This window comes from Oxyura jamaicensis, chromosome 1, assembly GCF_011077185.1.
Source record: "Oxyura jamaicensis isolate SHBP4307 breed ruddy duck chromosome 1, BPBGC_Ojam_1.0, whole genome shotgun sequence".
Classification (NCBI taxonomy): Eukaryota; Metazoa; Chordata; class Aves; order Anseriformes; family Anatidae; genus Oxyura; species Oxyura jamaicensis.
This window is the reverse complement of record NC_048893.1, coordinates 99,730,326-99,744,836: the sequence shown is the minus strand read 5'-3', so window position 1 is coordinate 99,744,836 and position 14,511 is coordinate 99,730,326. Positions and strand designations below refer to the sequence as shown.

General features: G+C 35.4%; 1 protein-coding gene across 1 annotated transcript in view; it reads right to left on the bottom strand.

Annotated features, from left to right (window-relative positions):
- Nucleotides 1-14,511, bottom strand: part of ROBO1 (roundabout guidance receptor 1) — a 645,922-nt gene that overhangs the window by 37,803 nt on the left and 593,608 nt on the right. The window contains exons 19-22 of the mRNA XM_035333114.1: nt 14,044-14,275; nt 12,640-12,761; nt 8,987-9,158; nt 1,704-1,901 (exon numbers count right to left, since the gene is read on the bottom strand). Coding sequence (XP_035189005.1) covers nt 1,704-1,901; nt 8,987-9,158; nt 12,640-12,761; nt 14,044-14,275 — 724 coding nt within the window. The remainder of the gene's footprint in view (nt 1-1,703; nt 1,902-8,986; nt 9,159-12,639; nt 12,762-14,043; nt 14,276-14,511) is intronic.

Sequence of the window (14,511 nt, the reverse complement as noted above, 5' to 3'; positions counted from 1 at the left end):
GTCGTGTTTCAAAATAATTTTTTTTTTTTTTTTTTTTTTTGTTTTTGACCCCCCCCCCCCCCCCCCCCCCCCGATCAATACTTGGTAACGGAGATGCATACCCTACTTTTCTGTATATTTTTATAAAAATCCCCACCAAATTACACAAAAGATATTTTTTACAGGTATTGAAAAACACAGCTGTTTTGAACAATGGCTGATGTCATTAAAGTAACCATTTTTAAGGACAAATTGTATGCCTTTTGCTTAATCATAGGTACTGCTTGAAAGCATAGTGATGTTAGTTTGATAGAAAGGCAGTATGGCAGCATGCTATTAGTAAAACAAAACAGAGCAGGCCGATGCAGCAGTATGTTGAGGTTTGTCTTATATAAGAAATCCTAGAAGAATGAAATGGAATGTGATATTTGTCCCTGATCTCTGTGGTTATAACTCCACTAAGTCTAGAGCTATAGAGCTAGAGTCTACCTAGAGCTTTGATACTTTACCACAATACCACCACAATAGCACGGAAGACAACTGAACCCTGCAGTACTACAAAACAATTTCCAGGTTTCCATTCACTCAGTTACTATTTTTAACATTGCTTCTTTTTCACACCAACACACTACTACTGCTTAAAAACATTTGTGGTATATTTGCCACAAATATATCTGTCTCACCCATTGCATATTCAGTCCTGAAGTGACTAAAGAATGCAGTTTCATCATGACATCTTTCAGCATGTTATAAGGTGCACCTTTTAAACTTAGGTCTATCTCTTGATTGTCAAATATCAAAACAAAATCTCTCTTTAAAAGCAGGATCTTCCATTTTCTGATTTATTCCAGAATTTATGGTTTTCACTCCATGAGTGCCTACAAGGTATTGCTTTGAGATGTTATGAAGTGCAGCTTATTGAATTCAGCTTTAACTTCAGGACTTAATCAAAAGATTATTGCATCAGGAGAAATCACATTTTTATTCTAGAAGATCTTCCAAGTAGAGCTTCTAGTTTTGTTTGTCACGGAGTATAGTGTAAAACACTGCTTGTCCACTGACAATCTGATATAAAAGGTATCGATAACACAAAAATGAAAAGTGCTTTAAAGCTAGTCCCACTGCTGTCATTGTAACTGAATGCAGATGCAAGATTTGATAGCTCCAGAATTCAATCCCAGAGAAGGGCCTCACAACAGCATTTAAGAAAGGGTTTTGGGAAGTATTATTGACAGTTGTGCTTTCACAAACAGCTCCTTCACCACATTCCCCACTAATATAAGGAAATTCAAGAACACGCACCCAAAGCATCACTGTAATTAACACCACTGTTAGTATTCTTAGCAGTAAGCAAAAGACTGAATGAGAGGGACAATGAACAACCATCCAGTTGCTTCCTTTCCAGTTGGTATATGTTGCAGGCAGTAAGAGCATATTGGAAACTTACAGACTTAAATACATTTTGTACGTTCCTCAATTTTATGAGTATTTTTATGAAAAGCCAATCTAGGTATTTTGCTAAACACTCATACTTTAACGTCAAGTTAACACATTATGTAAATAATAGCGCTTTCTACGTCAGCTGCTGATCCAAACTTTCTGAAAGTATTGAAACAATTTGTCAATTCCTGCATCCAATCTTAAAATAGCAAGAAACTAATGATACAGTAAATAGCCAGTAAAGAGGTATTCAACAGCTAGGGGATTGAAACAGAATATGGCACCTTTTCTGATACCAGCGTAAGTACTAGTGAGTCCATTTCGCTTCTTCCTGTGGCGATATAACCAGATGCTGAAGACCATGAGGATAATCCAACAGGCTGCACCAATTCCAGCAATAAAGGCAGGCTGTTTTACTACATCAGAAATCTGCTGGGCTAAACTGACTTGATCGTCTGAAGACACAGGGTTTCCATGAGAATCTGGAAAAAAAAAAAAAAAAAAAAAAAAAAGGATATCCCAAATCTCCAGGTAATTAGTTTAGTGACTGCTAAAATCAGACCACTAGATTATTATTTTTTTCATTTTAGCAAAGCAACATCAATTTGGGAAAATCATCCAGAAAGTCAGCAAAAAACAGAAAGTAGACAAAACCTCATGTATGAAACATGCTTAATGTGTTCTTAGGGCTCTGTGAATGTGCAGAACTCAGGTACACATATGTACATTCTCATAACTGAAAATCATAGAACAATTGCAAATTCAAAGTTCATTCACGTGAGGTTGATGTTGAGTGATACATTTTAATTTAGCAGTTCCTGACAGATGACTTAAATATCTTATTACAGTCTAACATACTCTTTGCAGTCTCCCATTTTGACCTCAGTTAATAAAAGACTGAATATTTAGGAGTACATAAAGAAGTAAAAGTACTAAATAACCAATTCTGCCCACTTGACATGGATGACAAAGCTCAAGAATGACTAAAAAGGAGCTCTACATTGGTAAAAGATAGTCAAACAGTCTCATTATTATTGGACATGCAGCCCTCTTCAAATGCTGTTTATCCTTAAAAATACTAAATCAAAATGAAGACTGGGTATTTTTCTACACATTTTAAACTTTTTTTTTTTTCCTCCTATAGAGAAAGCACCAACAATAATCAATCTTTTGTTCTCTTTCTGTACTGTACTTTTGCAAGAACCTTCTAGGAACAGTAATAAAAATATTCAGTTACGGAACAATGTTTTCTAACTGAAATGAAGCAACTCAAAGACAAAATACTGTCTTCCCGATTTTTTACCACTACAGTGAGTGGTTACTGGAAATTTCATTGCTGCACAGGGTGAGGGCAAGAATTTGAAACCTTTACTCAGAGCGGATATTGCTTTACACATTCCACAGCTTAGTCTTTGAAATACCCATTTTTATTCTTGTGTAAATCCAAGTTTTTTGTTTTTTTTTTTTTTTTTAATACTATGCGTAGTGACATCATACCCATCAGTGACATCTGAAAGAAATTAGTGTTTTAAGGTGAAAGGTGCTGTTATTAATACTATTAATATAAACTATGAATGAAATTAACACCCATTCACTGAAAAAACAACATCTTTTCCCAAAGGAGTAACTAGTGAATAGTTTATTTCATTGTGATACATCTTGTATCTTGCTGAAATAAACCTAAAAAAAAATCTAAGAAACAGCAATACAAAAAGGGTACAAAATAACAATAAACCATACAAAAACCAAACCTCCTCTGGAAAAGAATACCTTTATCAATGGGAAATGGTTAAATTCATAACTTTTTTTTTTTTTTTTTTTTTTTTTCAGTGAAGAATTCAAGATTTCAGTTTTTCTGACATACCTATTTGGTCAAGTAATCACTGCTGCCTTTGACCATTACCTCATTGGAAAATTTATTTCATATTTCAGGTCCCTGTATCTTCTGTGATCCTAAGTGCACTGTCTAGCCTGAAAGTTCAGCAGGCAAACTCATTCTTTTCTTACTAATACACTCTTTGTGTCTTCTGGGTTTATAGATTTCATGCCTATTTGCGCAAGGTTAAGATGGGTTGCTTCAGATTTTATGGAGACAGCCAAGTGAAGTTCCACACAAGTGGCCAGATGGGCTTAAACGTATAAAGTATACTGTGACTAATGAATTAAACTGTCACTTTGTTTCTCATCTTTTGTCTCATTGCAGCTGAGGCCATATTAAGATATGAAATCTTGTATCATCAGTCTATTTTCGGCCATATTAAGATATGAAATCTTGTATCATCAGTCTATTTTCAAAATGAGTAACTCTATTGTTTCTATTTTTTTAAACAGATATACTACCTCTCATTTCTTAATGGAATAGAAAAAAGATTTCCAGACAATCAATGGTCCTGAACAGATTCAGAATACCGATAAATGCTTTTCTCTAATGCTTTAAAATATATGTATTAAAAAAATAATAATTAATAATGCAAAATTAAAAGCCAAATGAGAATGTTTTAAAAACATATCAATAATACAACCATAAAGAAGAATGGTACTTTTATATACATAAAATACCAAAGAATCTCCTTGAACACCTATTGTTCTAATTTTTAATTAAGATTCAACTCATGGTATTATTTTGTTAGCCAGTGCAAGCATAGTAACAGCATATTAATGTATTTGCTTTTAAGAGGCTTATGCTACACTGTATATGGGTCGTTAAGAGTCGTTACATTAAATTAACTGGTATATATTTACATATATAGTGACAAGAAAACCGAATATGTGTACATGTATACTCATAAACAGAATGATAAAAAAGAACTTGGAAGGGCTTCCAAAAGGTCACATTTGACCCATGTCCTCCTCTTCTTATGTTCTTAAGATAGAAAGCAAGCTAGATATATAGCAAGGGGAGCAAATCTAGTTAACCCCTCATTACTGAATAATTCCATATACAATGTGTAGGAAGCCTTTCTCTGAAAAGGGCATCTTCACTCTTTGCAACAGTCCCATGAGATCAGCCAGGATAAAAGCTCTTGAATGAAAAAAAAGTACTGTTTCTTCCTCCCAGGAAACTTCTGGAAGCTTTGCCTGAGATGTAAATGGTTCTTAATCAACATTCCTGTTCCTACTTGCACTCCTCAGGGAAACATGCCAAAATAATAAGTGAACATAAACATTGCAAGGCAAAGTGCATCTTACTGCCAGAGCAGCAGCCACAGCTTATAATGTACTTGGAAATGCCTCGGAGTTGTTGGAGCAGGCTGATACCACAACTCCCTGAAACCAGCATATTATCACACTGACTCATCCCCTTGTCTTCTACCCTGAGATAAGAACCTTCTTTTTATCACAGAGCGTATCGCTATGGTTATTGCTCACTGACTACCTGATCTGACTGTGCTGAAGCTCCACATTAAAAACTTCAATAAAATCTTGCTACAATTCATGTGGAGTAGAACTGGGACCTCTAAGTCTCTACACTTTCATGGAAATAATGTAAAAATCAATGTTTAAAGTGTTAAATGTTACACAAACGATTAATATAGAATTAAGATTTGAATGCCAAAGGTTTAGAAAGGCAGGAAATTCCAGGTTCACAGGTGTGCAATCAACTTCATCTTTCCCCTGTAAGTATACAACCTATAGTATGGTACTTCCCAATACATCTGTCTCATTTAGTATAGAAAATGTACAAACAGGAAATAGGAAGATATATATATATATATATATTGTGGACATTGATAATTTTGGCAACTCAAAACAAGCAAAACACCTGGAATCTGTAACACAATGTCTGATGTGCATGTTGCAATATGAAAATTTGGTAAAATACTACCAGGTTAAGAATACACTGGTTTGTAGTTATGCAAATTTCCAAAACTGAAAAAAAAAATACATTTTTGCAATTTAATCTTGCAGCATAAATTTGTGAGGAGAGAGCACCAAGATGGTTTGGAAGTGTTTGCTTGAGGAAAAAAATAAAAAATAATAATAATAATAAAAAAAACCTTTTTATCAAGTCGTTTTCAGGCCACAAGACAAAAATATCAACAAAACCCACCATACAGCTATCACACTAGAAGCACTTGAAGGGTTGACAGAATAATATCTTAGCTACCACTCTTAGCTATTGCATCTTAGCTACTGCACCAACCACATCTCCTAAACTAAACAATTAGAAAAATAATTCAATGAGACGTTCCTCTATTTTGTACACTTGAGACATCCACTAGTTGAAAAATTTACTCAACAATTATAATTGTACAGTCATCTAAAAAAAAATGCATAGCATGTATTCATACAAATTATGCATTTATGAGTCACATTAACTGGTGTTGTGGGGCCTTTCAGAGCTGGTACCCTGAACAAAATATGTTGCAGTATGTTCCAATTTCATAACTTATTTGCCAACAAGGATATGTTATACAGAAGAGCTATCATAGGTAGTATCATGTCATTAGACAAATCTTAGGCAAGAGACTGACAAAAAATATATTCATCTGATAATTCTCACCTTTCTGTACAGTGCATTTTTATAATCAATGTCCTGAAGTCACATGTGAAAATAAAAATGTTTTATCGTATTTCTCATTATGATTTTTTTTCTCCACAGCACAGCATTATACATACATGGATTTATAGTGAGCTGTAGATAGTTCTTATGAAGTATGTATTTTTTCCTTGCAGCAAAGCTCTTGTAGTCTTTTGTTATGTAAATTATCAACTTCTCAAACAAACATAAAATGGTTTTCTAGGCCTTGGAAATCTACAGAAAGCTTTACAAGGCCCATCAAAATAAATAAATAAATAAATAAATCACCCACGTGGGGTGTTTCAAGATGCATGATTTTTCAGCTGATCTCATGATTTTAAGCACTGAAAGGTAATTCTGAATAACAAGCATGTATATTGTTGGTTTGTCCCAAGTGACACTGAAGTCTAGGGTACCACAGCTCAGTGAGCTTCTTCATGTCAGCTGAAACACTGAAAATGAAAGAGCTCTGAGCTTACAATTTGTACCTGTCTTTGTAACAGGTTAAGTGCATGCACAAGGTCAGTTATCACAGCTCAGCTGATGCATGGTACTATGATTGCATGCTTTAGCTCTCTGAGAATCCAATTTCTCCTGTCCTCCCCTCTTGTTCTGGAAGGCAGCCCCTGAAAGGTGAAGCTTCCTCCTGTCACACACTTGGCTGAAACCCTGCTCAGATATATTGCTCAGAGTCAAGAACCTGGGAGCATCGTGCACAGCACGCAGTCTCAAAAATGAGTTCTCTGTGCAAGAGAGTAGACTAGACTGGAGGGGAAAAAAAAAAAAAAAAGAAAAAAAAAAGTGTTAAATCTCTTCTTCAGACATTCTAAGAGCCAGCCAGTCTTATGTCTTTGTAAGAAAAAACAAAAAACAAAAAACAAAACAAAACAAAACAAAAACAAAAACAAAAAAAAACATCGATATCTTCAGATATCAAGAATAATATTTCTGAAGGAATAGTTGGGATCAACAAAAGAAAGATAGAAACTTGGGAGTTGTCAGAGGCAAACACTCAGTTCCTTTAGCATGTAGGTACAGGAAGTCAGGACTCTTTCAATCCTTCTAAAAGTAGCATCCTTAGTCCCTTTTCCTCCCCCTGCCTGGCCTCCCTTCCCTCTCACTGTAACCATGTTATTTATTGCTGATGAAAGGTGCCAGCTGATGACATCAACAACTTAATTTTCTTTCTTCAAAAGAGCTACCAGAAAGCTGCAGTGTCTGCTCCGCCCTGCTGCTGGGAGCACATCCAACAGCTAAGAATGTGAGTCTTTGCGGGGGCTGTAAGAGAACTTATATTCCCTTTCCACAAGGTAGAGCTAGGGGAACTGGAGTCATTCATATGCCTCGAGGATTTTAGCTTGATCTGTGCTCATGAAGAGTACTCCTCCTAATTTTTAGGAGTAATTTTCAGCAGCCTTCTGCAGTTGCCTGAAGGATGGCAGCACTGTCTAGGTATTCCTTTGTGCTGCATTTAGTGGCATGGACCCCCCAAGTCTCCTCTCTCCAGGTTTTTGTTATCCAATTTTAACAGCCAAACTATGGGATTTTTACTGTAGTACCTGTAGATTTGGCCACACCACTTAATTCAAAGCAAGCAATAAAAAATATGAAATCAAACCCCTACCACACGGAAATAGATGACTCCTACCAGGCTAAAAGGGACACTTTTACATTTGACCACCCTCCAAAGTGTGTGATTGCTTCATGCCTTCTAACACAGTATTAGTAAGGCCAGCAAATCAGAAGCAGGCAAAAATCTTATCCTGACAAGAGTCTGATTTGTTTCTTTTTCCACTTACCAAAACCCCAAAGTGATTAAGTTATGTTATAAATTACATCTTCATTTAGCATTTACATATTGTCTGATAAAACGGGAAAAAAAAAGTGATTATGAAGTCTTTGACTTTGACCTCTATGCTACCTTGTTATTTCACACTCCTTAATTTAATTTTTTCAAAATCCAAGCTATTAAAAAACTTGAATTTGAGTGGAAAGCTATAGGGAGCTGCAATAGGGAGCTGGTTGTAGGAAAGCACAATCCAGCAAATAACTATGATTTTTTTTTTCACATATTAATTGAATATCACATAGACCATATGCAATGTAGTCTTAAAATCTCCATGTACTTGGGAATTATATGCCTGTGTAAGTGAAATAAGTTAAAGATAACCTTCCTTTCAACAGTCAAGTACATGTAATTTTCTGGAGAATACATTACTTGTTCACTCTTGTTTTCACACAAAAATTATAGTATTTTAAATACAAAAAGTCAAATAATAAGGAATATCTACTAATGATACAAAGATAGAAAGGGATACAAATTCCAAACCAACATGGTGAGTTTGCCTGTTTGTTATACATAAATTATATACTGTAATGATAAAGTAGTCTGAGACAGGCATATCAGTAAAGCATTGTATGACTGTACCTAAGGCTACTATAAATATTCTTCAGCTAACCAAAAGCAAAGATGCATTTCTCCCAGATACATCCAGAAGCAATGACGAAGATCTGCATTTGAGACAGAGGAATGTTTGGTGTAAATGAAGTTAGGAGGTCAAAATAATTTTAGGTCCTGTGTGTACCTCTTGTTCCTCTTCTGGGGTTATTTACTAGCTTTCACACATAGCGGACATTTATCGTGCCTAATGGTAGCATGCTCTTGGTTTTTCCCAGCAATAAAGAAGATAAAATCTGATCAAGACAAACCAACTCTCTAAACTAAAGTGAGCCAACACTAGTGATTCATACTCCTCTAAATGTTTTATTACACCTTTACAAAGTGTGAAATTTCACGTTGAAAAAATCAACAACCAAAAAACACTGCTAAATTAGGAGACCAAACCATTTACATTGTTATAATCCTGTCTTCAGAGTGCAATTCTAGGACAAGTTTAAAGCCAGAAATGCCAAATATTGCTGTTCCAGAGATCAGGTAACACCATCTATTTCACTTGTCCTGAAAGTATTTCTGGTGCCATAAAAGACAAAAGCAAGCAAACAACATTCATCAAAACCAATAGATAGAATTACTAGCAGACTTACCTAATTGGATAAACTGGGGATCACTTTTCACTCCAGGTCCTGCCCCAGTACTTGCTGCCACTTCCACGCTGTATCGAATACCAGGAACGAGGGCGGGGATGACTACAGAAAAGGTGGAACCATCTACCGTTTTGTTTATATGGTATCGACTTTCATTGCCAAGACACCAAACCTGCAGGGAAGTAAGTGTATTGGATGTATAAATGTTTAAAATTCTGTGGTGAAGGATAATTAGAAGGAAGGTTGACTCATTTCCTTCTGCTAGATAAAAATTTAGAATTTATCATTATTCTAAAATCTGTAGTCATGGATCACCATCCTTGGCACTCTGAATACTGGAAAGACATTTCTTGTTCCAAAGAGCATATCCAACTACTAATATTATTTGATGGGTTTGTCCTAATTCATTAAACCTATAACAACAGTGCTAATAAAAGTGTTAGTAACATGGAACAAGTAAGAGAAGCCCCTTAACAAAAATAAATAAATAAATAAATAAAATCAATCTTATAAACCACAGAGTAACAGCATTCAATTAAACAAACTTGCAACTCTGTTGTTCAGGAATCCTTCATCAAGCAAGGCTTTCTTTACTCAAGTGCAAAGGCAAGTCTTTCAACGCGACATCACAAGAGAACTGATATAATGCTGGAATCAAAAAGTTTCCTTTGTTTTTTTTTTTTGAAAATGGTAGCGAGAGGCAAGGTTTGAGACATATATGCCATTTTCTATTGAGAGACAACAGTATGATGGCAGATTTCATTTTTGGTTGTAATTAGGACACAGGTCTAAAGACTTCAATTCACCATTTTACAAATGCATTATATCTAGTCATATTAAATGACTGGGAGAAAAAATGTGATATTTTTAATCTCCTTGGGCCTGCTCTATTTGTGTGTTAAATGTTTAAGAGTATGGCTGAGCACTGAACCACTGTTAAAAGTGAAGTAGCAGATGATCTAGACCTGTTAAAAAATGATGAAGCTGTGTTGTTTTCTTTTTTGTTAATTTTCCACAGATGTACTGCTCTACAATGAATATTTATCCAGAAATTTAAATTAGTTAAATTTAGTACCTTATCTGTAAAGAAGCAAACTTTCCTGGGAATGTCAGCGTTTTTGAACCTGTGCTGATTGTGCACAGGAGAGAGGGAAGACTGTGCTTCTGACATATGGAGCTCCTAAAAGATTTACTACCCTGATAGCTGTTCCTAATCCCCTGTGCAGTTCTGCTGCTGATTGCCAGGTGAGTGAGCTAGAGTTTCCCTTACAGAACAATTGATAGGACACTTTCCATAGAGTCCTTTTTCCTGGATACCGTAAACCTTATTTCATCTTCAGGACACTCTAAGACCCTTTTTCATTCTCTGGATGCCAAGGACTGAAACAAGGCTAGTGGGACACTGTGAGGATCTGAAATATATTTTAATCTCCTTTGAAATAGAATCCCAATGCAGCACATATAGAACTGCTTCTGTAAAGTGGGTCAGAGCACAGAAAAAGAACAGAAGAGGTTCTCCTTTTTATATTCTGATATTAAATACAGTCTGTTTCAGGCAGAAGTAGGTATAATATTAGTAACACTGCTCTTAAATTCTGAAGGTCTATGAAAATGCTATTATTTAAATAAGAACTTGACAAAGTGAGGAACAAAAGATTTAAATCTGGATTTTGACAAGTCATTTTCACAGGAATTGTTACTGCCACCTTGTACAATAGTGCATATGTGAACAACAAAAACAATTTATTATATACTTCCTACTATGCATTACTTATCTGTAAAAATGCTTTGTTCTTAGGAGCTCAATTAAATGCAGAGATCCACAAATTGCAAACAGTAAGTTAAACACGAGGTTGTTCAATGCTTGCCAGTACTATATTTGAATGCATACCTAAACAGGTAAGTGAAAACTAATTTTTAGAATGTTATGAAGGAGGGATTCATACTCTAACAGACACATCAGTGAAGAAAAAATAGTATAACAAGAGAATTTCTAACTTCATGCTCAGAATGACCTCTGCTATGGTTTGAATTTCTGGCTTTTTGTGTGAGCTAGTGGCACTTCTCCAATTAAGATGGTATCCTCCTTCCTGTTTGTCTTATCCTTTCATTACGTAGGTGTTTTCTTGCCTTAGAAACTCCACCCCCCAACAGGCATACTTTTTTTCTGGGGGAAAAATGTGAGGTAGAAAAACAACAAGAAAAATAAATTTACAATATATATATATTTTTCAAGTTAATTGTAGATATATATATATATATTTGCATTTTTAGAGAAAAATATTGAACATATACTGCTCAAATAGAAACTACATATATTTTCATTGTGTCTGTTTTCTGTCTTTGGTGAAAAACACAAAGGAAAATACTGTAATGCACAAAATAAATGTAGGAGAAATGTGCCAGTGTGCCATCTACTGCTACACAAGCACTACAAGACAGCTTGCTCTGATACATGGTAACTTATTACCTCTGAATGCTAGGAGGTATGTTAGGTATTACATCTACTTGGAAATATGAATTTCCTGACCTTTATTGTTTTGTCCTTACAACCTTAAAATGCCTCTTAATGCAGTTTCTTGATGGAAATAAATCCACCTCTTCAGGTCAAGGTCTGTCTTTAAATAAAATAACTTTGCAAGTATTTTTTCCAATTGCATTATGTATCTGAAACGAAGCCACAAACAGATTTTTTTCTTTTTACCATTTGAGCAGTTTCTGAATGGCATTTTATTATTCTAAATTGACCATGACGCTGAGTGATCTCTTCCCTTTTCCATTTCTACTGAGGAAAAACCAAAACAGCAGAATAAGTTTTAAAGGCTAGGAATATATGTCTATAGCATAGTGTTTTACCTCAAAAAATAGCCCAGAAAATTTCATTTAAAAATTTATCTCAATAATGACCATATGCAGGGACTGAAACACATGAACCTGCCACTTAGTGGCTATAAAGCTTTGTTGATATACACAACTAAATATTTTAAATGTCTGTAGCTTTCTTAGAAAAAATAAGCTTAATTTAATTTGTTACATAAGTTAGCTCAAAACAATTTGAACTGAAAATACAGTGTCTACTACTACATCAACATCAAATAAATATTTTGTAATGTACTTACAATTTGTTAAAAATTATGTAGCATAATGAGTGTTGTGTTTGCGTAAAAGAAAATTTCTATACACTTAATACATTTAGTATTACGCACTCACATTCTTTACTTGAAAGTTTTCCGTTTAAGTACCCAGATACAAGTAAATTACTCAGATATTTGCACTGTTAGTTATTATCCCTGAGCTTTTCAACTTATTAAACCTGTTTATATTTATTACCTTAGCCAACGTCTTTTGAGTCACAAAATGGTTTTCAAACAGGTATAGTTCCTTCTCAGCTTTTGTATGCATTTCTCAATTTATAATAAAGACAAGAAGGTAGTTTTAATTATGAGTGTTGACACTTTGCTTTGATTTATAGAGGCTGTTTTAACTGCTTTCTACCATTTAGACAAAATTACTAAATACGGAGTTTGATTCAGTCATTTTCCATTCGATGTGATCTAACTCTAACCAGTAGATGGAGCCAAGAATCCACAAACAACTTATCCGTCAGAACCCAGCCAACACTTTGCCAGGGGATACAGGCATGTGAGTATTACCTTATATTCTTGAACCATTCCGTTCTGGTTATCCTCGGGGGGTGGCTGCCAGGTGACCACAATTGCAGTCCCGTTCCCATCATTTTTAGTTACTGAAACACTCTGAGGTGGAGCACTGGGCGCTGTTCGTTTGGAGAGAAGGATTGAATAAGTCAAATGCAATAGTGAGGGATAGTATTATTATTATTATTATTAAGGAAAACGGGTTTCTGGGCTACGCAAATACATTCATTTACTCTCCAACCTTCCTTAAGGTCAGTTCTGCCCACAAGCTAAAATTATTATTACAATCATCAATGAAAATGACAAGGTAAGTGATGTGAACCTACAGCCAGGCTCCTAATTTCTGCTGCAGTCTCTCTGTAAGACAGAAAAAGACACGCAAGCCACCAGATTCTCCAAACTCAGATACTCATTACATGACACAGTCCTGAGCACCGAATTCCTTATTGGTCTCAAATCACCTCATCCAGATTCAACAGTTTTGAAAAATAAAGTCTGTAAATTGACCCTAAATAGAATGTTAAACCTTAGTTGCTCTAGTGTATAAAAAATGAGTAATACAAAACTTGTTAAAATCAAGACTGAATTTGTTACCATTAACAGGTTTATATTTTGAATTTTAAATAGTCTTTCTAAAAACTGGATGCTTAGTTGATGCTTAGGATGAACATAGTTAACCACACACAGAAATAAACCAGAGCTACGCTGTACTTATATACCAGGTAGGAAGAGAGAAGGCAATAGGTATTACATCCTGCTAGAGGCACTGAAATCCCTGTTCTGATGCACCAGCCACCCTGCATACTCATTATGCCTGAGATACCAGACAAGCTATAACAAAGGGAACAGCTATATGAACCTTCGCATTTTAGCATGTGTTTGAGATGGAAATACATAATTTAGCCCACTATATCTGTTGCCCTCATTCATCTTTTCATTTTGTATTACTGATTGATCCAGATATAAAAGCTTTCTAAGAACGTGGTTTCCATTCCCTCAGCTATAGCACTTTGATGATTTCTGTGGTGTCTGCTATCTACTCAAGATAGTGATTAGTAAGTGCTTGAATCTGACAGAAGTCACTTGTGACCAGACCATGAACTCAGCAGGGAGGAGTGCACACTGCAGTGAAGATAAAAAGAACATTTCCCATTGTCTGTTGAAGGGGGGGGGGTTGCACATCCCTCTCTCTCTGTCTCTCACACATGGTTCTGAATATTTACTTCGATGTCACCGAACAATTCACATAATGATCAGTCCAACACAGTCTCCTCTGCTGCAGATTGCTCTTTTCAAACAGCACACACTTCAAACAAAATCAAATAACGAACATATCAGAGAAAAGCAGGCCAGGATACTATTTCAAAAAGGAAAGATGAAGACAGTCTGGCTCCTACTTGCCTTCTTCTAGGGTTTTTGCAAATTTCACTTCACTATCTGCTCCTTGAAACTCATTAAAAAAGGGGCGGGCCTTAATTTCATAGTTTACACCTTTCTTCAGCTCTGGAATGATAACACTGTTTTTGGTTGGAGTCCTCACTTCAAAAATTAACCACTCTGACTCTCCATAGGATGCTGGTGTAGGCCGGTACAAGATTTTATATCCTTGAATATACTGGGATTGTTGGTCCACCTGGCAAAACAACAGAAAGACACCCATTTAGAACATACAACGCTTTGTTTAATAAACAGGAACTGTGGATGCTGTCTGCGAATTTAGTCCTTCAACTATCCGTTTATTTTATTCAAAAAAACACTGCTGAATGAGATATGGGCTCCTTGAGTTACAGCAAATTACAGGTCTGATTCACAAGTGCATTAATCTGTTTGATGCTGGTAGAACTGCACCAGTTGTGGTAGATTTATGAA